Source organism: Watersipora subatra, chromosome 2, assembly GCF_963576615.1.
Source record: "Watersipora subatra chromosome 2, tzWatSuba1.1, whole genome shotgun sequence".
Lineage (NCBI taxonomy): Eukaryota > Metazoa > Bryozoa > Gymnolaemata > Cheilostomatida > Watersiporidae > Watersipora > Watersipora subatra.
Window position 1 is genome coordinate 10,631,938 of NC_088709.1, and position 27,366 is coordinate 10,659,303.

The window sequence follows — 27,366 nt, forward strand, 5'->3', positions numbered from 1 at the left end:
TAGGCCTTTGCCTACACTGTTTGCGCATATATATGTACTCACCCTATCTTGACTATATTCATCCAATGTTTTGAACCTGAATTGTTTTCTTGGAATCAACTTGAACATTTCTTCAATGAAGATGATGTACATGCTGTGGGCTATGAGCGACTGTAAACAAGTAATACTTTAGATACTTTTAGTATATATAGTAGTAATATATATAGTGATATAGTACTATATATCAGCATATTATGCTGATATATAGTACTATAGTGCTAAAGTAGTATACTATAACACTGAAGTAGTACACTATAGTATTTTGGTATATATATACAATGTATATATACATGCCATATAGCATGTATATATATATACTATTTGGCATGTATATATATATATATGTATACATATATATATATATATATATATATATATATATATATATATATATATATATATATATATATATATATATATATATATATATATATATATATATATATATATATATATATATATATATATATAAAATGACAGTTCAATCTCATTGCAAGTTCTCCCAATCTCTATAGTCTTTCTTGTTATACTTTTGAGTTAGTCTATGTCAAAGTTGTAGTTCACTTGAGTGAAACTGGTCACTTGCATTGCACTGGTACAGAAGTGCTAATTTTTAAAATTTTAATGTTCAATACGATCAATATTTCAGTGGTGCGGTACAAGCTCAAAAATTTTTTTTTTCTATCTCATTGAATTTTATATAATTTCAATATCAGCAATTTGGTTCATTTGCCTCTGTTTATCAACCAATGCATAATAATGGCAAAGAAGGCTAGGTGGTGCACTTACCCCTGTATATGGGGTAAATGCACCACCTAAACATACATTTTTAGCGCTTCATATAAAGCAATGATATTTAATTACCAGTCTTCTAGTGCTGATATTCTTGCTCAGAACATTCTGGAGTTTCACAATGACAAATATTAGACTCAAGTGTTTAGTTAAAGCAAAGCAGTAAGACTGTGAAATTGAATTACCCCCTTTTTCGATGGTGTACTTACCCCACTTGACCCTATATATATATATATATATATATATATATATATATATAGACATACTAGCTATATATACTACATATATACTGTCTGTATATCTATATATATCTATTACTTTATTCGCAATAATTTCATTTCAAACAAAAATTCTTTCCGAACTATGCCAACCAAAAACCAGAAAATATAAAAATAGCAAGAGTTAGTCAATAAATACAAATAAATGACCAGATATTTCATAAAGAGATGCAACTTGATCGTAACGCTATATTTCTTAGCTCTGCAAATACAAACTTGTATTAATTCAAACATTTATTAATTTAGAAACATGAACTGCTTTTAACCCAATCTTTAATTAAATAAACTCGACCGATTTTTGTTATCTTTTTGATTACACTTCTAATTAATAGACAAACTAATTAAAAAGCAGACATCAACTTCCCCGCTGACTTTTACAAATGCCAACAAACTCAATTACTATTTGTTAGTATTTAAATCAATATAATGTTGCTCTACCTCAACAACTCCATCATGAGCATCTGGAAAATAGACACATGCTGCCTCTCCATACTTAGGTAAACAGTCTTGCATCCTGTCTAGAAGTTCTTGTAGTGCGGTGTCTATGAAACCTCCATTCAACGCGCTGCTAGGTAAATGCGTATATATAAGCTTTTCTTGATGCCAGTAGAACAAATTGGATATGACTCTACAAATTAAAAGGTATTGCCATGCTTATACGTACCAAATCACAAATAACAAAAAGAAAATAACAAGCGTTGGGTCAAGATGGTCCTCAACTACATGCATTACCTTAAAAGCGTGAATGCGCTCACTGTGGCCTAGATTATAAAAAATATGTTTTCAAATACTTCTACTGCTGATATGATTGCATTTGTAGCAACCAACAGAGCCATTAACTTTGTAAACAAAAAAATGAAGCCACACGAGCCAGAATAAGTAGGTCAAGTAACAGAATTGGTTACAATTTGCTGATCCTAATTGCTTTTTAAAAGCAAAATATTTGAGCAAACACGATGCCTAGCAGTTGTGTTCTCAATAAAACGAGCAGAAAACTTCAAATATCTTGCATAATTCAGTACTTTTGCAAATCCTAAAATTCACGTTTTTGGAATTACCATTAATAATCAGTGAGGTATTATTTCATGTAAAGCATTAAATTGATAAAAAGTGTTGCCATTATAAAAGGCTGGATCGATTTTGCTGTTTAAATCTCTGCGCATGCAGCCAATGCCTGCAGCCTATTCATAGCTAATACGATGGCTTGAAGTATCACAAGAAATAGAAAGCAACCTGCACCAATCTGAGAGCTTACAATAGTTTCAAGTTACCACAATTAGAGGTTTTTGGAGTGCATTAAAATTGTATAAAGACTTGTTGGATTTACTGATAGTTTAAGGTATAATATTACAGTAGATGAGGCTAGCAGTCAGCCTGGTCATGCCTCAAATCTCTTCCTCTTCAATCAGATAGTTTGCATGTGAATGTTTAGGAAGTGGAAGCAAAACAATCTAGCGATCTGGCAAAAAGCATAACACATATCTGTGTGAACTATAAATGAAATTAACCAGAAAATGCATAGCAGTTATGTGGACTAACATCATAGACCTATTAACTATACTATATTATATATGGTATAATTAACAGGTCTATGGCTAACACTCACACACACATGCAAACACTCATGCACACGCACGCATGCACAGGCACACATGCAATAGGACAAAGCGAAGTTGACAAGTTTACCTAATTAATGCTATAAAAAATTAAGAAAGACAATCTTGGCAATCGTGGTAACAATATGAAATGTTGTATACACTTTCTTCTTAGCTTTAGTATTCAATGCTAGATTGATTGAACTTACTGTACAACCTGCAGATTGTGTCTTCACAGCATGTGACTTCTCATAAAAGATCACTACTAAAGACTGTAAAAGCAAAAAAGGTCATTATTTAAAATAATAACAATAGATCACAGATAAAATGAGTTTTACCTGTCAGTGGGATTCCTAAGTTGAATATAGAGGCGTGTATCATCGGTGCTCATATAAGCTAAGAACTGTATGCCAGTGACAAGGGTTAGGTGTGTTTTGTTTCTTGCTATCTTTGTATGCGCCATCAGGTTCCCTACAAAGTAGTGAGACAAAAATGCTATATCTAAATATACATTAACCCCAGTGTTTGTTTGTTTGTCTGTCATTCATGTATTCAGTTGTAGCGATAAAGTTTTAAGGATGAAAAACTGCTCTACAGTGGAGTTGAATGTTGAAACCCCGGTTCTGCAGACAGGCGTGCTATCCACTACGCCACGCGACTTACTTTCCATACTATGAAATAATTATACACATACTTATTACACCAGCCAATCTTTAATGGTGATTATTTAAAATACCTACGCTTTATGCTTCAAATGACATGCTTGAACTAACAAACTAGAAAAACTTTTTTTACAAGAACAAAAAAAAGTGCCCAAACTTCTCCAAAATGCTATAAATATGAAAAATGAAGTTGTAGTTTTTCTATGTCTTCTGTAGAATTGGTCTTAGCTTTGGCTCAAATGTCTCTTTGTAAAATTGGGTGTTGTAAAGTAATTTTACCAAGTATTGTGGCTCCAAGGTATAGTTGTTCACTAGTTCTGCCATGGGTCTTCAAACAAGCAAGATACTATTGCAATTTGGCTTAACCACCTCTGGTGGAATTTTATTTGAATTACAAAGGTAACAACTCACACAGGTAAAAACATCAAAACAACAAATACTCAATATCACTATTATAGAAAAACAAAATAATTTTGCTTCATTTTTTCATACTGCTGTTCTACATGTGATTACGAATCTTTTGGTATATTGTGTGGTATACATTTTCATACTGCTGTTCTACATCTGATTATAAATCTTTTGGAACATTGTGTCGTATACATTTTCTTACTGCTGTTACACATCTGATTACGAATCTTTTGGTACCTTGTGTGGTATACATTTTCATACTGCTGTTCTACATGTGATTACGAATCTTTTGGTATATTGTGTGGTATACATTTTCATACTGCTGTTCTACATCTGATTATGAATCTTTTGGAACATTGTGTCGTATACATTTTCTTACTGCTGTTACACATCTGATTACGAATCTTTTGGTACATTGTGTGGTATACATTTTCAGCATAATTTCAAAGTTTCAAATCAATTGAACTATCTTTCCTTAAGAAGCTGTCAAAATACCGAAGACACTTATAATCAAATGAGAAATGAACATTGGTTGGTGACAGAGCACTAGCTTTAAAGGACATGCTGCTCTTTCCCTCTCTTCCTCTTTTGCTCTCTTCCTCTTTCCCTCCCTTCCTCACCCCCTCTTTCCCTTCTCTCTTTCCCTGTTTTCCCTTTCTCTCTCTCCCTCGCTTTCTTTTTCCTTCTTTCCCTCTTTCCCTCTCACCCTTCTTCCTCTTTCTCTCCCTTCCTCTCTCCCTTCTCTGTTTTTCCCTCTTTTCCCTTTCCCTCTCTTCCTCTTTCCCTCTCTCTCTTTTTCCCTCTCTCCCTCTTTACCTCTCACCCCCCTCTCCTTCTCTCTCTCTCTCTCTCTCTCTCTCTCTCTCTCTCTCTCTCTCTCTTCTCTTTCCCTCTCTTCCTTGTTCCCTCTCTTCCTTTTTCTCTCTCCCTCATTACCTCTCACCCCTCTTTCCCTCTATTCGTTCCCTTCTCTCTTCCCTTTCCTTCTCACCCTCTTTCTCCTCTGTTCCTCTTTCCCCTCTCTTCCTTTTTCCGCTCTCTTTCTTTCCCTATCTTCCTCTTTCCCTCTCTTTTTTCCTCTCTCCCTCTCACCCCTCTCTCTCTCTTACCCTCTGTTCTTTCCCTCTCTTCCTCTTTCCCTCTTTTCCTCTCTCTGTCTTTTTCTCTGTCTCTTCTTCTATCCCTCTCTCTCCTTTTCTCTCTCTCCCTTTTTCTCTCTCTCCCTTTTTCTCTCTCTTTCTTTTCCTCTCTCCCCCTCTCCTTTTTTCCTTTGTCTTTCTCTTTCATTTCTTCTCTCTTTTTTTTCTCCCTTTCTCCCTCGCTTCCTTCACCCCTCCCTCTCTTTCCGTCTCTTTCTTTCTCACTCTCATTCACCCTCTCTTTCTTTCTTTTTCTCGCTCTCACTTTAATTCACTCTCTCTATTTCTCTCTCTCTCTTTTTCAGTCCCATTCTTCCTCTTCCTCTCTCTACCCCCGCTTTTTTTTTCTCTATCTCTCTCTTTTTCTCTCACTCTCATTCACCCTCTCTTTCTTTCTCATTCTCCCTCTCACTTTAATTCACGCTCTCTCTCTATTTCTTTTTCTGTCCCATTCTTCCTCTTCCTCTCCCTCTACCCCCTTTCTCTTTGTCTCTATCTCTCTCTTTTTCTCTCACTCTTATTCACCCTCTCTTTCTTTCTCTCTGTCTCTCTACTTCTTCTCCCTCTCCCCCTTTTCTCTTTGTCTCTCTCTCTCTCTTTCTTTGCAGTCAGTCGAGGTAACTAAAACTGTCCATGGTTATTGCTAACGTATAATAGCAGATCTCCAATCAACTAGATAACAAGCAGCCATTTGCCATGAGTTTGTATTGATCTACCTCTATTTTAAATTCATTTTAAACCTCATCTTTATAAGATTAACAACTATTAAATCTTGTCTAACGTATAACAAAACATATAATGTATACCAGGGCCTCCATTATACAGGTTTCCATTCACAGCATCAGGCTTTTTCCATTTTTGATGAGAGAAATACTCAACGGGGCATTCGTTTACACTTCCGAAATAGTCCTACAATTAGCAAATAACTGCCAGTAAAGCTAAAGTTTGTAATTGTATGGTGGAAACCATTTACAGATAGTCATTTAACATAAGCTGAAGTTGCCTGCCCATTTACTTTTTAAGAGCTAACAAAATGCCTTGTAAAATAACACGATAAATAACATGCATATGTTAGCATTTGCTTAAAGTTTGAAATAGTAGTCAAAATTACACATATGTTTCAGTTTATAAGTTTACTGTTACTACAACATTCAACACCTTATTTCGACTCCTCCGCAAAACTATTAGATTACCAACTTTCAAAACACGTCTATTTAACTCACTTACTATTTCTTGATTTCTGTCTTTTCATTTTTGGGCATGTAATGAAAAACACAATTACGTTGATGAATACCAATGCTAATAAACAGCTTTACATACATACATATGCCATACAACAAGGCATAGATAAATATTTGAGGCGCATTGGAATTGTGAGTAGCTACCATGTCAAAGGGACCAGCAAAGCATTTTACGAGACTATTGAAAAGATACAGTCATGGTTATTATGAATAAAAGTAAGAGAAGATAAATACTACTTACCCATTAACTGTTAGTTTATAGTTCGTGGCATAACTTCAGTTTTTAGCTAGATGTACGTGTATATGAATTTTAGCCAATATTTACACAAAATGAATATAAGAGTTGTCTTGTAATTGCTAGTAAGCAAATCCTAAGAGAGTGGAAAACTTCAAAGCGTTTGGCTTGTTTGAAGTTATCAAGATTTGACTTCAAAAGTCACATCATTTAAAAAACAAACATTTGAAATTGTTTCTCCCTGTTTCTTAGATAGTTTTCATAGATGTTCTCAGTGTATTAAAAATGACCTTACACAAAATTTTAGTACATTTCATCAGAATTTATCGACATTTTTTATCATTTGCGATTGTTTTTGATGTTTGATATGACCACTATGATATTTCAAGATTAAAATGGACAAAACTTGATCACAGTTAAAACGCTCAGAAGAGAAATGATGGCAATGTTGTAATGATTGATACTGGCTATTGTTTTCTTATTTCAGCGGCACGCTTCTCTATTTTGTCAGTCTTTTTGCAATATGGATGTCATAATTGCACTTTCGATTGATCTGAGAATTTTAATAGCGATCAAATTTTTTCGATTTTATTCTTGAAACATCCTGACAGTCAGACCACCTCAAATATAAAAAAGAATTGCAAATGACAGAAAACTACTGGTACTTTCCGATAAAATAAAATAATATTTTGTGTGAGTACATCTTTAATAGTACAGGTATGTATTAACACTATCAAAATTTTTTTAAAAACAGACCAAATTGCCTTTCATTATCCAAATTTGGGAATTAACTATTTAAATGCACCTACTTGTTGTACGCGTGCAACTTGTGGATGGCCGTCAAACCACTTAAGACTAAAGTCTCCTGTTCCAGCTTTCCTCACTCCTGCCAGATGTAAGTTTGGGAAACAGGCTATTCTTGCACTAAAATTTAAATAATAAAAATAATAACACAGAATAATGTATTATTTCATGGGAGACTACAGTTCTGTTAATACCATAAAATAAGTTTAAGATGAGTTTTATAAAACCAGTTTTCAGACTATATTGAGGTACCATGTGCACTATGTCTCAGAATATATTGAGATACCATGTGCACTATGTCTCAGAATATATTGAGGTACCATGTGCACTATGTCTCAGACTATATTGAGGTACCATGTGCACTATGGCTCAGACTATATTGAGGTACCATGTGCACTATGTCCCAGAATATATTGAGATACCATGTGCACTATGTCTCAGAATATATTGAGGTACCATGTGCACTATGTCTCAGACTATATTGAGGTACCATGTGCACTATGGCTCAGACTATATTGAGGTACCATGTGCACTATGTCTCAGACTATATTGAGGTAACATGTGCACTATGGCTCAGACTATATTGAGGTACCATGTGCACTATGTCTCAGACTATATTGAGGTACCAAGTGCACTATGTCTCAGACTATATTGAGGTACCATGTGCACTATGTCAAGCCAGCAACATTGCCTACTGGTCTCCACATGCATAGCTAAAAGATTACTAACAGTTATTTCTTGTTCTCTTTTTTAGCTTAGTGTCTTGTTTCAACAATTTTTGCTATAATAAGATCCGTGTCCAACCGAAGCAACTGCTCCTAGCATTAGGAAAAAAGTTTGTAGCGTACATGGATGGAACACAGATATTCAGATTCCTGACCAAGCACGCTACAAACTGCTCTACGCCATGTTTTTTGTGCGCAAAGCGCGCCAGCCCGCCATGGGCATTATCTAAAAAAGTTTCTGAAACATTCTAGAAACCAGCCAGTTAACTAGCAAGCATCGGAACAGGTTTACAACTAGTGGACAATTTTAAGTGAGCAAATAAAACTGGTGACAACAGAAGGTACATATTATATATTTGTTTTGGCTAAATACAAGTTCTGTATGCTATATAGGTTGTTGTATATCACTTTATACACTGGGAAAAGGTCTATTGAAGAGTGTAAATATTTACTGCCGCTAATTTTATGTAAACGATTAGTTCGAACTCCCTCCTACAGCTGTGTTATGTTTGTTGTCTGCTCAAATTCAGTTGGACTTGTATCGATTAAAATGGTTAGCAACCGTAGCACCTGATTCATAGCTAGCAGAAAACAGCTGTTGCCCGGTGGTCTAGAACTCCAAACCTAGCGACAAAGAGTTGGGGGTGAACTCACAAAAAACCATCATAATCTTAAATTGCCCTCTGCATCTGGGCATGTGTCCAGTCATCGAGGTTCCCTTGCCATTGGACTCAGACATGACCAGCCAAGATCACAGATTTGCCCAACCATGCTCTTAAAACACGCATAGCCTCTGCTTACGATAAGCTGAGCAGATATCATCCCCCATCTTCGAAGAATTGCTAACAGGCATTGTCAGTATAACCCAAACTGTCTAGTACAGCCTGGTTGTTTAATATTAGCCTAAAACTGTTGAAGTAGTTGGCAGCTTTTTACAGATATACTATACTAGCTGAAGGCCCGGCAATGCACAAGTAATAAAATAATTATCCAATGAATTTGGGTAACTTACCTGGTAAGTTAACTTAAGCTAGTCCAAACCTTTACTATAATAAGAGCTGGGTTAGAAGACAGGTTAATAAGCGTGCCTATTTCAACCGATGTAATGGTCATATGCACTATTATTACTTGCTATTAATCACTATTAATTAATCGCTATTAACAGTTAAACACTCTAATGGGTTGGCCCGCCTGTCTGCTGATTCCGAGTTTAAACTCTCTACGAAGCAGATCTTTCGAACCTAAAACTTTTCTGTTATAACTGGACAGACGAATGGCAGACGACAGACAAAACACAAAATACATATATATATATATACATATATATATATATACATATATATATATATATATATATATATATATATTATATTATATATAATATATATACTATTAGCCTTTGTGCAAAGCTCATCACTTTTGTGATTTGAGCACTTTGGTGTCAGCACATTGATTTTCTTAGTCTGTGAGGCAACCTAGTTGTTTCATGGCAGAAAATCAACTCTCATTGGTAATGGGATTTGTGTCCCTTGCCTAAGCTCTGAGCTGCACTGATGAGGCTTCATTAGCCGAAACAGTACTGTCTGTAGCATGAGTATATGCTCCCTTACTTCGGTTTGGTTGAGCACTCTGTGAGAGGTGTGGCACTATTAGCCCTTGTGCAAAGCTCATCACTTTTGTGATTTGAGCACTCTGGTGCCAGCACATTGATTTTCTTAAAGTCTGTGAGGCAACCTAGTTGTTTCATGGCAGGAAATCAACTCTCATTGGTGATGGCATTTGTGTCCCTTGCCTAAGCTCTGAGCTGCACTGATGAGGCTTCAATAGCCGAAACAGTACTGTCTGTAGCATGAGTATATGCTCCCTTACTTCGGTTTGGTTGAGCACTCTGTGAGAGGTGTGGCACTATTAGCCCTTGTGCAAAGCTCATCACTTTTGTGATTTGAGCACTCTGGTGCCAGCACATTGATTTTCTTAAAGTCTGTGAGGCAACCTAGTTGTTTCATGGCAGGAAATCAACTCTCATTGGTGATGGGATTTGTGTCCCTTGCCTAAGCTCTGAGCTGCACTGATGAGGCTTCAATAGCCGAAACAGTACTGTCTGTAGCATGAGTATATATATATATATATATATATATATATATATATATATATATATATACCGTGCATTGCCGGGCCTTCAGCTAGTATAGTATATCTGTAAAAAGCTGCCAACTACTTCAACAGTTTTAGGCTAATATTAAACAACCAGGCTGTACTAGACAGTTTGGGTTATACTGACAATGCCTGTTAGAACTCCCTCGAAGCAATGATATACAGCTCCCACGAGGATAGGCGACGGCATCATGTGGGCGGGGCTTAATGATCGAGCTCTGTTGGGATGAACCTGAACACGGCACCCGAACAAACCGATATGCTGAATAAAACCCCTTGTAAATTTGCAAATATTATGAACAATAGTGGTTATTTTACTGATCTGTTAGTTTCATTTTGTTGTCATAGTCAACAAAATGAAATAAATATAGTTGCCAAATATTGTCACCGTTATGATCAGTCAGTTGCCATTCACCAGCATTCACGATAATATTAGTCGAAATCGTAAAATAGCCCAAACTCGGTTTTCTATTAAGATTTTGATTGTGAACACTACACTCCACAATTTTGTCTGCTGTCCTATCTTATTGGCCAGGTAAAACAATGTGACAATGATGAAAGACTTTGTCATTTTATATTAGGGGTGGCAAAATATTAATCAAAAACTAAAAAAATAAAGGCTGTTCTTCGGGTGATTTTGGATAAATTATATTCAAAATGCCTTCATGAACTTTAAACAGAAACTAGACTATTATTCAGACAGGATAAACTATGAGAGAAAACCATCAGGTATAGCCAGCCGGTTATACACAGTAGTAGACTTGGATACTTCACAGAACACAAACTTTACTAGCGGACAGCGTACTTAGCCTTTGTGTCTTCATAGGAAACAGGGTTATGGCACTGACGACCTTGAATGCACGTCCCCCAGCAATGAGCTCTATACTGAGAAAAGTATTTTGGCTTCACAGAACATTTTGAGAGGTCTCTGTAGACAATCTGAAGCAAAAACACGTATTGCTGCAATTAGAGATGATCACACATAGTCTTGAACACTGATATGAATGAATGAATAGAACAGGAATACGCATGGTCGAGAGGGAGGGAGAGAGAGGGAGATAGAGGGAGAGAGAGGGAGAGAGAGGGAGAGAGAGAGGAAGAGAGAGAGGGAGAGAGAGAGGAAGAGAGAGAGGGAGAGAGAGGGGAGATAAGGGGGAGAGAGGGGGAGAGGGGGAGAGAAGGGGAGAGAGGGGGAGAGAGGGGGAGAGAGAGGGAGAGAGAGAGGGAGAGAGAGAGGGGGAGAGAGAGAGGGAGAGAGAGGGAAAGAGGGGGAAAGAGGGAGAGAGAGGGGGAAAGAGGGGGAAAGAGGGGGAAAGAGGGAGAGAGAGGGGGAGAGAGGGGGAGAGAGGGGGAGAGAGGGGGAGAGAGGGGGAAAGAAGGGGAGAGGGGGGAGAGAGGGGGAGAGAGGGAGAGAGAGGGGGAGAGAGGGGGAGAGAGGGGGAGAGAGGGGGAAAGAAGGGGAGAGGGGGGAGAGAGGGGGAGAGAGGGAGAGAGAGGGGGAGAGAGGGGGAGAGAGGGGGAGAGAAAGGGAGAGAGAGGGGGAGAGAGGGGGAGAGAGGGGGAGAGAGGGGGAGAGAGGGGGAGAGAGGGGGAGAGAGGGGGAGAGAAGGGGAGAGAGGGGGAGAGAGGGGGAGAGAGGGGGAGAGAGGGAGAGAGAGAGGGAGAGAGAGAGAGTAGAACAGTGCCCCAGGATGTGATTAGACCAAATGGCTCAGTAGACCAAAAGTGTCTATAGAAGTAACAAAAACTCTCCGATGCAATCTTTTTTCTGATCCTGTGGCTTTAGGCAGACGGAAGGACACAGGTCTTATTATAGTAAACAATATTCATCACTTCAGTTTATCTTAGCATTCTTGGACTTGTAGTTTTTTGAATGTGCAGACGACTACAAAAAGCTTGGTTTCTGATTACTTAAAAATCATTAAATCACACATGCTTTTCGGATTCTCCATTTTTTAAACAGAAGCGAGAGGGAGTTGTCTAATCTTTTTAAAGTGGTTGTGAGAAAAGCAAGGAGCAAAGAACACAAATAGCCAGCTTGTATTACTTAAAATGGAATTATGAAGAAACTGGATAGAATGGGCCAAAAACCAGACCAGAATGTTATACACTTGATTACGATTGCTAGTGTTGACTAATTCTCCACAAAGTTCTGCTTTTCACATTATACAGAAAAATAACATAGAAGGTTTTATTTTCTATTCATTTTAGAGTTGAATTGTAACTTGTCAAAAGTGGGTCTTCAAAAACTACAAACCGTAAAGTGATGGTGAAAAATATGACAGCCGAATGAGAAGTTTTTCATAAAGAACTTAAGCTAGCAAAAATCTTGAACACAATGAAGTGCTAGAAGTTGTTATGCTTATTTTTAAAGGTTTCATAAATCATAAAATTATACGATGCATGTACAAATATCACATTGTAAACTCTTTATAATCCGAATACAGTTGTTGAAAATAACACAAACATAAGCTATTATTTATAAGTTAATTGGTTGGGTTAGAGTGCAACAGCCATGCTTGAACACACCAGAAATTGATGTCAATTTCCTTCATGATAATAATGCGTAATAATAACAAATATGAAGTTGACATGTTTTCAATTATTAAAAAAGATCTATCGACTATTGAGTGTTCAGGATGGTCAGCGCAGAGTTCCCTTTCTTGCCTCACAACTAACAAATATCTAATGATCTTTTCAAGGTTAACAGCTGCCTTTCATTACAACAATAGTATATCCACTTATATATTAACTTTGCCTAAGATTTCCTGAAAATCAATGCAGAAATATATTAGCTTTCACTCTAGTTTAAAGATTTGAGCTTTTGATGTGTAACAGCAATTTATTATATTGTTACTAGTCCAAATCCTCAAGCAAGGATATTACTGGAATTATTTCGAAAGAAGCTGCAGAAAAAGCATTCCCAAAATGCCCTGCACAGGTGAAGGTCAGCACTTTTGAAACTGCATGGTGAGCAGCCATTTTTATGCGATAATCAGCGACGCGGTTTTATGTGAGCATACGCCACGGAGCCGAGCGCCGCCAAGTTTTTGCTGTGCGAATTCATCACCAGGGTCTCGCATCCAATACAAGATGTGCACAAGAGCCGCCGAGTCTAGCGCCGCCAGTGTTTTGCTTCGCGAGATTACCACCAGGGTCTCGCATCCGACATAGGAACCAGGCTTGAATCTATATGCCCTAGAGATACTCAGAGCATAGGCAACTCAGTCATCATTAGACAATGATGTCTGTTGTAACAATAGATTGAAATAGTAAATAGGATAACTTAATGTTACATAAACTGATGAAAGTTAATAATATAAACAAGGCTTTAATATAGCCTGATGAGATAAGGTAATTTATTAAGTAATTTTATAATAATAGTTAATAGTAATAAGTATAACTTATAAAGTATAAATAATAAATTATAATGGTAATAGAGAAAGCTAACCTACCTGCAGCTTTGTATATTGCTTTTTCTGGCTCTCTTGGTCCTGCAAAATAATAGAATAATAATTGTCAAAGCAGAGAATGAATATTGGAAAAATGGTTGGGAATTTAAGAGAAAATGTCTCGTTAAAAATTAAAAGTGCATTTATATAAGTGGCCATGGCTCAGTGAATAGGGCCACAAACTTATGATCAGTAGGTCAGTGGTGTTCGTCACATGAGATCTGTTGGTAGTGTTAGGAAGGATCTCCAATCACAAACGCTTCGGTGCAAAATTTCATGAGCAATTGGTCGCAATAAATTCTATACTAGCAAGAAAAATATTTGAAGAGGTAAAGCGTAACAAAAAAAACAAAAAAAGATTTGTTATTATCGCTATATCCATTATATTTTATAATATATAGCATATTGTTATATATAATAATATATATGACAATTATAGAAATAATTTTATAACAATATACATATTATTATATGTATTAAAAGCGATAGAAAGCAAATTTTATAAAATATCGAGAATACACTTGAGTTGTGCAGAGTGGTGTGCAAGAAAGGTAACAAGTAACATTTATTACTGGCATCCCACTGTTAGACATAGTACTTACATAACTGTGTAGTTCAAGTGTTTGCAATATTGTAAGCAAGAATACTAAATACATGAAACTGTTTACACAGCAGGTTTAATTTATAAATCACTAGCAGTAAACCCAGAGCGGCCAGGACTTCTTTTACTATCAACCAGATGTCAGCAGCTGGGTGTTTAAGAGACTGGTTCACAGGAACCAGATGGTGTTTTTAAACCAAATATTTTTATCAACCTGGTAGAAGACACGGAGTACATGCGTGTGAAATTTGGATGAAATTGGCCAAAAAATGTGAAAATGCAGACTAACAGACAGACACAAATGAAAATATGGAATTTGTTAATAAAGATTAGCAGCCACTTTACATTTATCAACATGGACATTAAGCAAAATGGCAAAGGTTTACTATTTTGTACAGTAACAAAGATGCTAGTCACGCTGGATTTCAGCACAACTCTTTCAACTTGTCAGTGGATCACAGAATACCAATAAATCGAATAAATCAATAACACCAAACCATTTTCAATAGTCATAAACAATATAATTTATACAAGAGACAATCCATTGAACTGCTTTATCTAATCCGTTTGCATACAAACCTGTGATATTGTGGTTTTATTGTTCACAAAGTGTTTGCGAACGTTGGCGGTGCGTTCAATTAAACTTGAAGACACTGCCCATGAGCAGGGCCGTATCCTCCTATACTGCAGCTACTGCCATGGCAGTACCATTTTTTGAGGCTCAAAATCTCGGAATTCACGCCAATTTCGCTTGATTTTAACACTTTGGCTGTACTGGGAAATGACCAAAATGTCGTTTATCGGTTGCGTGGGGAAACGGCATTTATGTAACTTTCAGTAGACGTTTATAAAGCTGCCGCCTCGTAACGTTAAACAAAAGATATGAATGCTAGTAAATTTTAAATATCATCAACAAGATATTAGTTGATAAATTAAGATATGAAACGTTTTCCCGAAAGGCGTTGCTTTGTGCTAAAGAAATCGCACCTCTTTGGAAAAGAATAAAAGCTGGAAATACCAGTCAACATTGGCTCGACTTTCAAAACGGTAAAATAAAATATCATTTGATCCTCCAATCGTAAGTGATTTTTGGTGTGATTAGAATAACAATAATTCAGATAATAAAAGGGATGTAAACTTTTTAGACTTTTATTATATTTGGAATATACAGAGAAAAATGATCGTTATGGTAGCTCGCACGGCAACTTCATAGCATTGGGCTCAACCGAAAGGAATGCTTCCAAGCATTTCAAACAGAGACAACTGTACATGATTGTATTTTTGTAGTAGTAAATATGTAAATGAATGCTTATGTACAAAATATTTTGTTCATAGAAATAAATTTGAGCTATGCATGTAACATGCATAGCTCAAACTTGAATCTACTACTACTTGCTCAGTATTATAGACTATAGTATAAGTGAACTATTTTTATCTTGGGGCTCTATTAATTTTACTTTTTAACTCTACAATATAATTTAATTAAATTATTTCATAGGAGATTACTCATCTCCTACACCATTCAGCATTGTCCCAGGTGATAATTCTACCTCATGGTAGCTGTGGCACACCTCTTTAGCAGCTTTTATTCTCATTATATTTTTAATAAGCGTTGTTAAAGACAATCTTAATAAACAGTTTTATATTTAGAAAACTGGATTGTAATGTCAAGTTTGCTGTTAGAACATGTGCCCCATCAGGAGCCAAGTGTGCTAGATTTGCACCATTTTGACTAGTAATACTAAAAAATTTTCCGGGGGAGAACCCCCGGACCCCCCTCCTCTCATCGAGAGGGCGCTCAGTACCCCTCTTGGACTCTCCTCACAGTACCATTTTTAAACAGGTAGATACTGCCCTGCCCATGAGTGATTGTGAGAGTGCCACTTGTCCTATGGACACGCAAAACAGCAATACAATAACAACGACAATGCCAAAAATAGCAACAATAACAATAGATCACCACAAATTGAACCTATGACTTACCGAGCAGTTTGAACCTTCTAAAGAGCTGCTGTTTGCAAATGTCTGTAACAAAAACGTGGTAATGATTGGTGAATCCAGACAGTGTTAATACTGGTCAGTGTTGAAACTGATGTACCTAGTTATACCATATTTGATTAACTTCCCAGTGTGTATGTATACAAGCCAGTGAGATATGCAGACATATAACTATTCAAGTTATAATACATATTCACAAGTCCTAGATAGCTGAAGCTGCACTCACACAACAAACAGTATTAACATGTCAGAGCTCATAAGGTTTTTAGTAAGCTTTTCCGTGCATCGTGAACTGATTTCACAACATGTTTGCCTAATCGTGTCATCTAGCCGTGTAATTAGTAAGGTTTTGCACTCCTACCAATTAATATGAACAATTCTGCATTGAATTTAAATCTGATTCAATATTTTTACGTGAATAGAGGCAGTCTTGTCTTCTCGCACATGAAGAAGGGGTAGCAAGTAAAACTCTGTAACATATGAAACAAGTTTCACAACTAAATAATGAATAAGCATGTTACAGTCAATCTAGTTCTCTGCTTCAAAGATATTCTTTAAAACAAAGAATCACGACTTTTCTCGATATTCAATTACATAAAAATTAATAAATATAGTTGTATTTAATTTCTTGGCAGCTAACATTGATATAAAATATGCCTACATATGAGTGTTGATATATTACTTTGAAGCATTTCCACTTGTATTAATTTATGAGCAATTATTTCATTTCGAACAGAAATCTGTTCTAGATTATCCAATATATGAATAATAAAAATAGCCACTAAAATCAAATAAATGGTTTAAAATATAGCGTGTAAAATAACCTTTTCTACTAAGAAAAGGGCTATTAGGTGGAAGATTGTTGAAGCAGTTAGCATTGATATTTTCAAAATAATAATTTGTTAAGTGCTGCACGCAATTTGTTCATATTACTTAAGCTGAGATGAGTTGAAAACCTGTTCATATAACCTTAGCTAAAATGAGTTGAAAACCTGTAAATGTCATGTAGAAAGTGAGGACACAACCATGGATAATATCCAAAAGGATCTTGAAACATCTAGTTTTTACATTTCACTCAATTTTTGGCACCAGTTTCAACTTGTCAGGAATTCTTTGCCTGACAATCTTTATTGTTATGAAATGTAGATACTTTATACATTGGATATTGTCGGTCCAACTGTCCATCTGTTTGCTTTTTTTGTCGCAGAGAACAGAGAATAAAGGATTGTTCTGATGCTTTGAAAGATTGCTTAGAGCATCGGTCTAAAAAGTGGAATTGATTGAACCCCTATATTGGCCAAACAGTTCAGTCATGTCATCAACTGTGTACAGAATTTTGTGATTGTTTAAAAATTGGCACATTTAAAACAGCTGTTATTAAAACACAAAAATAAAGGCTTTTATATCTACCGTTGCTTCACTTTACAACTTTTTTATAATTTAGCATTGATCTGAAAGTCATCTTCTATTAATGACAAATCTGTTAGTACTCTTAAACAAATCTCAAGTGAAGCTGATTTCAGACTGAAAGAATTACCATAGAAATTTTAATCAAATATACTTAAAAATTTTTTTTTGTCGATTACAAAGGTTCATGAATGGAGAGAGCGGTAGTTATCTTTCAGTTTGTAAAATGTCATTTTTTACGCTTTCACATCAACCTTATTAATTTCCTGTTTGATGAATCGACCAATATTCTACATCATTTTGAACAAGACACTCATGGCAAATAGTTTCTTCATATTCTTGAACTTGCAGCTGCCTCTGTATCTCTCATGTTTAACACGAGTGATGCTTTGTATCGATAACAAACTTGCGCAGTGTGTGACCAGGATGAGACAACTTCTAAATCATTTAAGGGCAACGATACATGGACATAACTATATGCAGCAGTTGGTCAGCTAAAGTAACAAGCAGAAGGATGTCACGTTATCAAATGGACTAATAGATTGAATGAAATAAGAGTTCAATAAAATGAATACAGGCTTTGTCAAACCAGAGAATAAGTTAATCAAAGACACAAATGGGTAAAATCGATCAATACATAGCAGTGATTACTTATGCATACTTGTTACTAGCTTTTATGGCAGCATCATGGGAAATTTATAGTTGTTGAAAAGCTTTGTTCACATCAGTTGGGGAAGTCTAAAACCACCCATATTACTGTCGCCAGACACTAAATACAAGCTATATAGTAGCATAAATAATTGCATCTTCACTATTCCATGACTGGATTGTTTTTCGTGCGTAATGTAATTAAAGGTAGATATTGGAGATTTCAGGTACTAAGGCTAAACTTTAATAGAGAATGGCTTGAGATTTGTACATACCCTTGTGCTTGGCTTTACCAGGAAGGTTAAGTCTCTCAAGCTAGCCCTTTGAATGATGATGAGTAATATGCAGCTAATCAATAGTCCGACATACAGACATTTAAGCCCTTTCATTGTCAATGATGCTTGGCAAGTGATTTTTTATGACTCTGGCATTTCATAAGTCTGAATTCATCAAATCCAGATATTGTTGACCCATTTTCTAAAATAGATCAATCATGCATGGAAGCAAGGCGTCTGCTATCTATTTCAATCCACTGTTTTTCCAATGCCTCATTCGGATAAGCTGTACATGATTGGGTACATGGAAGGCATTCCGATTGACAGGAGGCTTATAACTCTAAGTTTATGGCAAAGCAAATGCTTACGACATACTTATTCCATAGTAGACTCTTTCCCAGCCTCTGAGTTCCACGTAAAAAATTACAAACTGCTATAGCTAACACTGAGTGTATGTTGGTTTACAAACATATTTCTAAACATTTGTAGACTAACTTTTACATTTGTTTACAAACATAGAAGCAGGTTCTGCTGACCAAGTTGTACTCTTACAGCTGATTAATCCTCATCAGATATGACATGATATGGACAGTTATGACTAGTGTCTAAATGTCCTTAATGCTGAGGAGCTACATGTGTTTTCAGATATTTACTGTCTAAAATACTCAGATCGCATCTCCAATCTGCCTGGCCATTTGTTACATTTCTACTTTTTCAAAAAAAACACTACACCTTATATCAGACACCAATACCTTGGCAATTTATATTATAGAACAGAGTTATGCAAAAAGAAACTTTTCTTTCAATAAACATAAATTAGCTTACTATTTTTTGTTTTTGTGTGTGTCTAATTTGCTTTAAACAGTATTGACTGGTGACAATAATGTTTATATGTTTATGTCTATGTCTATGAATGTTTATATCTATTTATCTAATGATATCTATATCTCAGTACTCACTAGCAAATATCTTTAAACTTTTTCTCCCTCCTTCCTTGCTATGCATTCAAAGATGTAATTGGCTGTTATGGCTACCCCAATTTTTTGTCATTACAAATATCTCAGTTCATCGTATATCAATCCCTAAGTAACAAAGCAGTAATGAAAAATTCATTTCTGGCTTTAAATATGGTTTCAGATTTGTAAAAACAAACTGTTAAATTTTTTTCAATTTTCTACTTTTAACATAATTTTTATTTGCATAAATGGCAAACCTGTGACTAACTCCTGCTCATATCTATAATAAAAAAAGTTTGTTCAACTACGGATTGAATTTGGCTAACAGCTAGCTATTTTCACTTAGATACTTTACATAGCTGAAAACGATTGACAACGAATGACTTGTCACGAAATAGGAAGCATATGCTAATTGGCAAAAAATAATCATGCCATTTATTAAAGTACATATAACAGTAAAACACATATAAACACTGTCATCAAGGTACTCTACTATTATACAAGTATCTCTCTTTAAAAATGCTCTAATAATAGATTTACAATTGCCTTGCATATGAATGAACATGAGCAAGACTTTGACTCAACTATTTAGGATTCTGCCTATACTTACAGAGTTTCTCAGAATACTGAGCAAACCTCACATCTGCTAGTTTAAATAGTATGGAAACAGACTTTCTACTTACTTAACTCTCTGGCTGGGGAAACGCCCAAAATGTCGTTTATCGGCTCCGAGGAGAAACGGCTTTTCTTTCGCTTCTGGTAGATGTTTATTATGAAGCTGTCGCTTCGTAACGATAAACAAAGGATAATATCCTTTGTTTATCGTTACGAGGCGACAGCTTCGTAACGATATTATATGCAAACGCTAGTAAGTCTTAAATATTATCGACAAGCTATCAGTCGACGAACTACAACATGAAACGATTATCTGAGAGGCTTGTGCTAAAAGCTAAAGAAATCGCGACTCCTTTGAAAAAATAGAAGTTGGAAAAACCCTTCAACATGCGGCTCCCAGTGTCGTATAGTTTCACAGAGTCGCCGTGAGCGAGTGGCAAAAGTGGTGTCAAAAAACTCTCATGGCAGAAGGCACAAAAGCGCGATTGTCCGATATCCCGATATCAAAGGCCAGGTTTGTAGTAGTACAGGTAAGCCCATCGTTAGATTGGCATGCGCTATCGACGGTAGGTTTTGGTTGGTTCTCAAATCATGGTGATGATGAACTCTTTATTGACAAAATAAAATATACAACAATGAAACAGAAGTCTCCAAAAATGCTGTGTCCAATGGGACAAGGGTGACATTGGAAAGACTTTTCCAAGATGGACATTGTCCAATGTCGGCACTGCAACATCTAAAATTGTCCCACGTAATATGACGTCATAGAAACCAGTGTCGTATACGGTAGTTTCACATGAAGCTAATATGGCTCTGTTCAAAACCAGAGCCGTATAGTTTCACAGAGTCCCGCGACTAACAGAAGCGTATACGGGATCTCGCTCGATTCCAAACAAACAGGCCACGCCTACTATTTTTATATAAGTTATAATGGAGAGGTCGCAACATTAATCAACAAAAACAACTCCTATTAGTAGCCACTTTGAAATTGATTGTTGTATCATGAACCATTTCAAAGAAAACAAAATTTCCTACAAAAAGCTGCTAATAACGTTTTTGTAAAAACGTAAAGTAAATGCAAAAAAGAGCGGTATTGAGAGCGAGGTATGAATATTCCATTATAGATCAGTATGTCGATCGGGTTTGTTTGGAATCGGACGTTTTTGTTTCCGGTTTTGGTCGCGAGACTTTTTAAAGCTATATGACTCTGACAGTACAAAGCTGTATAACTTCACAGAGTTTTGCTGCTAACGGATGCGCATATCGAAGCTCGCACGGCTCCAAGCAAACAAGCCGCGCCCACTATTGTTTTATATAAGTTATAATGGAGATGCCGCAACACTAACCAACAAAAATTACTCCCATTGGCAGTCCCTTTGAAATTGATTATTGTATTATACACCATTTGAAAAAGGACAAAATTTTCTACAAGAAACGACCAATGATTTTTTTGTAATAAAGTAAAGTAAATGCAAAATAGTGAGATGTTGAGAGCGAGGTAAGAATATTCCATTAGAGATCAGTATGTCGATCGGGTTTGTTTGGAATCGGATGTTTTTGTTTCCGGCTTTTGGTCACGGGACTCTGTGAAACTATACGACACTGTTCAAAACAAGGAAGTACAGTATGCACAGCACATGTAGCTAGCTTTGCTTGTACTATTTATTGGTATTATCAAGGATGTAAATGCCTCGGTATTATTGTTTATATTATGGCACACTCTAATTTCGAGCAATATTACAATGCTGGCTAAAATGACTGGTAACTCCAAAAATTATCTTGTCAAGCTCATGGTAATCAAACCTAAGAATAAGAAATTTTACTCATTGTGTGTAACTTGTGTGAACTTATGAAATACTTGGAGCAGAAAGCTATGAAATTCTCCCCTCTATTGTCTTATGGAAGATTTAAAGTGGTTAAAATCATGGCCCAAGAGGTGTGACTCGCCAAAATATGGGCACATGTTGGGAGTTGGGTTAGGGGTATTACAGGCGGTGTTCAACTTGAAACATGTTACAGTTAACTTACACCTCATCATCTGATTGAACTTATGACTTTTCAGTCAGTGTATACCAAGTTATGCCGATTGTCATAGTAACAATTTAATACCGATAGTTAATTGATAAGTTAGTCAGATGTTATAGATGGAGCAAGAACAAGAGTTTTTTAAGTCTACTTAATTCACGTATGTAAGCGAGAAACACCAATTAGTGTGAGCCAGTGGGTTCAGGTCATTGGCTGGTCCCAAGAAGGAAGCAACATTCGTGAAAGTTATAATATTAATAAGAAACACAATCATCGCCACTCCTGCATAATCTTTCTAAAGATAATTGTTTGAAGTCAGTTGCTTTCTTGTACAAGCAACTAATGCTGACATCAAACCAGCTATCATGCCCTCATTCAGCTATGATGTCTGTTCTATTATGTCACCGATCGGGAGAGCAGTATGCGAGAGAGAGTTGATTTGAAAATATTTATACCCAGGAAGTTCACTGTATTCTTTTCATACACGTAAAAATAAAACATAAAGCAAAAATTATTTACAAGCATGGAGATTAGATATTGTCATCAGAGATAAATAAATAAATCATACATGAATTATAGGCATCAGAACTGAAGAGAAGAAAAAGTGAAAAATGATAGTAACAACTGCAATACCTGTAGGAAGGTAGCGGTAGGAGCATTATAGGCTATTACAACACCTAAAACATAAAACGAAGAAACTTAGACGTGAGTTTCTAATGTTAACTGGTGGTAATGAGGTGTAAACTAAAACAGACCAATAAGATTGATTGATTAAGCATTTGAGGCAATTGGTTCATGGAAGCTTTACGGAAAATTTATAGTATTTACCCGTGTGTTAGTTCAGACATGCGTGTCAAGCGTGTGTAACGTGTGTTACAAGCAAAATACAAAATCATGGCTTATTTTACATTATTAGACTTACTAATATTATTTCTTTGAGTGATTTTTTCCAAGAGAGATCTTTCTTTCCATACAAAAAGACAGGCTGTGCGGGGCGGGTTGTCTCTTCTTATTTTCCTTTTGATACTGGTGATCAGCAGCAGACTTTCTTCTGGTTCCTCCGTGCAGGCTTGTAGATGTGCCCAGGGTTTTTTTCTTCTCGCCACTGCTGCTGGCTGCACACCGATTTTGGCCCTGGAATTATTATGATATTTGTTCTTTTTCATGAGGAATTAGTCTGGGAACTCGTCTTCAAACAGATGGAGATGCTGGGGCCCACTATCAAATGTTGGATAGTGAGGTGGTCATTAGAAATATGCAGTGAATGCGCTATATATGTTCTAAGTAAACCTACCATCTTTCTCTCTCAGGTGGAGTAATCTTGGGAATAACTTCGAGATCTGAGAAGCACATCTCCCTGCTTTATAAAGAACAGTTTCGAGCGTACAGTCTATAAATGTAGTAAGTAGAGTGTGTGCATACATTTTGTCCATCACATCAATTAATCCGGCCGCATTACATTGAATTATTTAATGTAGCTACATGTATGTATAATACTTGGATTCATAAACAAGTACTTACCTAGTAGCACCTGTATCACTCTCATTCTCAACCATTTCCTCACCAACAATAGCTGCATGTATAATTTCATTATCCATACAGGGGTGAAGTGGCTCCAACCATCCCTTCTTAGCTTTCTGACCTTTCAAAATAATTTTATCTGCTAAACGATATATTATCATACTCATAAGTTAGTTTAACTTAAGTTAGTTTAACATTAAATTAGTTTAACTTATGAAAACTCATATTACCAAATGCTCCAAAGAGCTTCATTCTAAACCTTTTCTTCTGTATGCAGATGTTTACTTGTTGCCAACCAGAACAACTGTTCTCGTTGTTCTGTTCTGGGCTTGTAATGGTGAACACCCGAACCAAAATCTTTGCTGTCCATCACAGCCCAGATGTGCTTGCAAAGGTTGCCACATCTTCCATAGAAGCATGAGCACAGCCCAAGATCTGCCTGTACGAGACGTTTGGTCTTGCCAATGCCAACTTCATACTGTTCACCGTGTTTCTATAAAAAAAAGAGAATCATCTGTGCCGGTCATGAGTTTTATGATTGTTTTAGACCTGGGTTGGGAGGCATAACTTGAGTATACACTTTAGCATGAGCACGATTTGTGAGTAATATCCACTCTAAGTTTGCAGAAATAGGGTGGGCGATAAGCCGCTATATAAATCCCTTGCACTACTGATTGTGACATATTGTGAGTTCTATTATGGCTATGTATGTATAATACAAACATTTCCTAAATGTGTAAGTGTGTAACATCCAGCATTGTGTAGCCTTCGTTTTCAGACAGAATGCAGGTGGAGTGGCTGGCACTCACAATAGGGGTGCCAGGAAGGATAGTTGGTGACTCTCCCAGTTTCTGCCTGAGAGTTTAGGCTTACCTTAGGATAACAAGTTTGGCTTCTTCAAGATATTCGATAATATCCACACATTAGTCTTTCAATCATTTAATTTTAATGCATCACCCTTGAGCCTGACCTATATTGGCCTTTGAGGTCAAACCAGCTCAGACGAGCCTATGTTCTTTTATTATATATTGAAATGTCTTTTCTTTATATTATAGAAATGTTGCCAGTGTATGAGAGAGTAACAGCAAGTCTGTTCAGTCAAATCTAGAATGATAAGATATATGACTTACATGTGTAACTATTGCTTTCATCCCGGTTGGCTCCTTTCGTCTTAACTTAAGCTCTTGTCTTCCATGAGCTATATCTAGGAGTCGGTTAGATATAACGGTCTCAAACTTCGTGATTAAAAAATCAGCCAAATGACATACATTAAATGCCCTCGCCCTGCCCAGAACTGCGTCCTTCAACAAGCGAAATGCAGCTTCAACAAAGTTGTTTGTATTGTTGCCTACAAGTAAATACATGGAATGCTATTCATTGTATAAACACAACCAACAGCCTGGATTCAAACAACATGTGTATGAATCTCATGACGGTAGACCAGGTTAGCCTATAGACACATATTGTGCCATATCCTGGCCTTTTCATGACAATGATTTTTAAGGCAGCATAAAACTCGGCTCAGTGTGAAAAGGCTTGGTAAAGAGATGTGGTTATGAATTGAGACATGGTCTAGAGACCAGGAACTATTGTCTTATTGCCCCAAATAGCTTTCGAGTGGGAAGGAGAGTATTTTCACATATGTCACACAGGCTTCTATGAAATTAACCCTCAATTAAATGCAAACCTTTTTCCAGAATATCTGATGAGGAGTGTATCACACAGCTTCAAATTGTGATATGATACAAACTAAGGCTTGTACCTTGATGTATACTACTTTAAATATTACCTTCACTATGATATTTCTACCCCCTAGCAAATGACAAAGCTTTACTTTCATTGAATAGAAACCATGTAAGACATAGACCAAACAATAAGAATGTGGATGTGCGGGTTTTTATGCTATTTGGGGTACGTCTTTATAAAATAAATTTTGTAAAGAAACAAACCTCTCGCCATCGTATCCTGCCGATAACACAAAGCCCAAAGTTGACGGCGGTTATGTAATGAAGCCAGATATGCAGCATAGTTGGGATATTTTGAGACACAGCTGTGATCAGTCTCATAGCTTCAAATAAACATAGATTGTTAAAAAATGAAACTTTTTAAATTCTAAAAATTGAAATGATGATGGTAAGGTCCAAACCTCTTCACTGAAAATTCTCCGTGCTTAATGAGTGCTTAATTTAACAAGGACAAAATTCAACATAATCAGTCGGAAGTTAACTATTTGGGCCACATTGTGTCCAAGCATGGGCTAAAACCTGATCCAGAAAAGGTCAGAGCAATCAAGCAGATGCCAAACCCAGTAGACCGACAAGGAATTCAAAGGCTCATGGGATCACTTAATTTTCTGAGAGGATATATTCCAAATATATCAAAGGAAACTCAACCAATTAGAGACCTACTAAAGAAAGATACTCCATGGGTATGGGGCAATCAACAAGAAGAGGCTATGACTAAAATAAAAGCTGTTCTAACTAATGAACCAGTTCTGAAGTATTTTGACACAGAGAAAGACATTGTTTTGCAAGTAGATGCTTCTCAGGGTGGTCTAGGAGCAGTTTTGCTTCAAGCGAATCAACCAGTAGCTTATGCCTCACGGGCTCTAACTAAGACTGAAGAGGGCTATCCACAAATTGATAAAGAGTTACTAGCTATAGTATATGGGTGTGAAAAATTTAACACTTATACTTATGGACGTGGAATTGATGTTCAGACAGATCACCAACCTCTGGTCTCCATTGTTCAGAAACCACTTTGCAAAGCATCACCTAGACTACAGAGACTTCTTGTAAGATTACAAAGATACAGAGTTGAAAAGATCCACTACGTACCTGGCAAATATCTATACTTAGCTGACACTCTGTCACGGGCATATCTCGAGGGCATCAGCAATAACATTGAAGATGATGTTGTCATGATTCACTCACTTCAGTTAGAAGAGTCCGCCAAAGAAGAAATAAAGATGCATTATGCCATGGATGACACCATGAAACTCCTAACATCGGCAATTCTAAGTGGTTGGTGTTGGGCTGTAAAAAAACAGGTTCCAATTGAGTTACAGCCATATTGGGGTGTACGTGATGAGTTATATCTCAGTGATGGATTGATTTACAGAGGTGAGCGTCTAGTGATCCCTAAGTCTCAGCAACGCCCATACCTCACAAAGCTTCACTCAGGACACTTGGGAATGGATAAATGCATCGAGAGAGCGAAACAAAGCATGTACTGGCCTGGCATGAATCAACAGATTAAGCAACTTGTAGCTGAGTGTCCTATATGCCTGAGATTTTCTAATAGACAACAGAAAATGCCGTTGCTACCACATGAAGTACCTAAGTTACCATGGAATAAAGTTGGAATGGACATACTAGAGTTTAAAAACAACAGCTACTTACTAGTGGTGGACTTTTATTCTCATTATCCAGAACTAAGGATCATCAAAGGGAAGACTGCCAAAGATGTCACACTAGCATTAAAAAGTATATTTGCTGTTCATGGGGTACCTATTGATGTAGTTGCAGACAACATGCCTTTTGGTAGTATGGCTCTACGTCAGTTTGCATCCGAATGGGGCTTTAACATTACAACTTCTAGTCCACGTTATCCCAAATCCAACGGTATGGCCAAAAGATACGTTCAAACAGTTAAGCAGTTCTTGAAAGAGGCAGCTGAAAAAGGAATCTAAGTCGGACATTTATCAATCATTGTTAGCCTACCGACAAACTCCAGTCCAAGGTCTACCTTTCAGTCCATCTGAAATGCTCTTTAACAGATGTATTTGCGGTCCATT

At 36.6% G+C, this 27,366-nt stretch overlaps 1 protein-coding gene across 2 annotated transcripts in view; it reads right to left on the bottom strand.

Moving 5' to 3' along the window:
• The window catches only part of LOC137388916 (uncharacterized), a 111,491-nt gene extending 91,359 nt beyond the window's left edge, over positions 1 to 20,132 (bottom strand). For both annotated transcript variants that reach the window (XR_010978044.1, XM_068075414.1), the window contains exons 1-10: positions 20,093 to 20,132; positions 18,454 to 18,655; positions 16,109 to 16,150; positions 13,528 to 13,566; positions 10,878 to 11,011; positions 7,199 to 7,313; positions 5,720 to 5,822; positions 3,043 to 3,175; positions 1,548 to 1,737; positions 43 to 150 (exon numbers count right to left, since the gene is read on the bottom strand). Coding sequence is in view for 1 of the 2 variants with exons in the window: in XM_068075414.1 (XP_067931515.1) it covers positions 43 to 150; positions 1,548 to 1,737; positions 3,043 to 3,175; positions 5,720 to 5,822; positions 7,199 to 7,313; positions 10,878 to 11,011; positions 13,528 to 13,566; positions 16,109 to 16,150; positions 18,454 to 18,567 (978 nt within the window). In the remaining variant the exon portion in view is untranslated. The remainder of the gene's footprint in view (positions 1 to 42; positions 151 to 1,547; positions 1,738 to 3,042; positions 3,176 to 5,719; positions 5,823 to 7,198; positions 7,314 to 10,877; positions 11,012 to 13,527; positions 13,567 to 16,108; positions 16,151 to 18,453; positions 18,656 to 20,092) is intronic.
• Between the last annotated feature and the right edge of the window lie 7,234 nt (positions 20,133 to 27,366).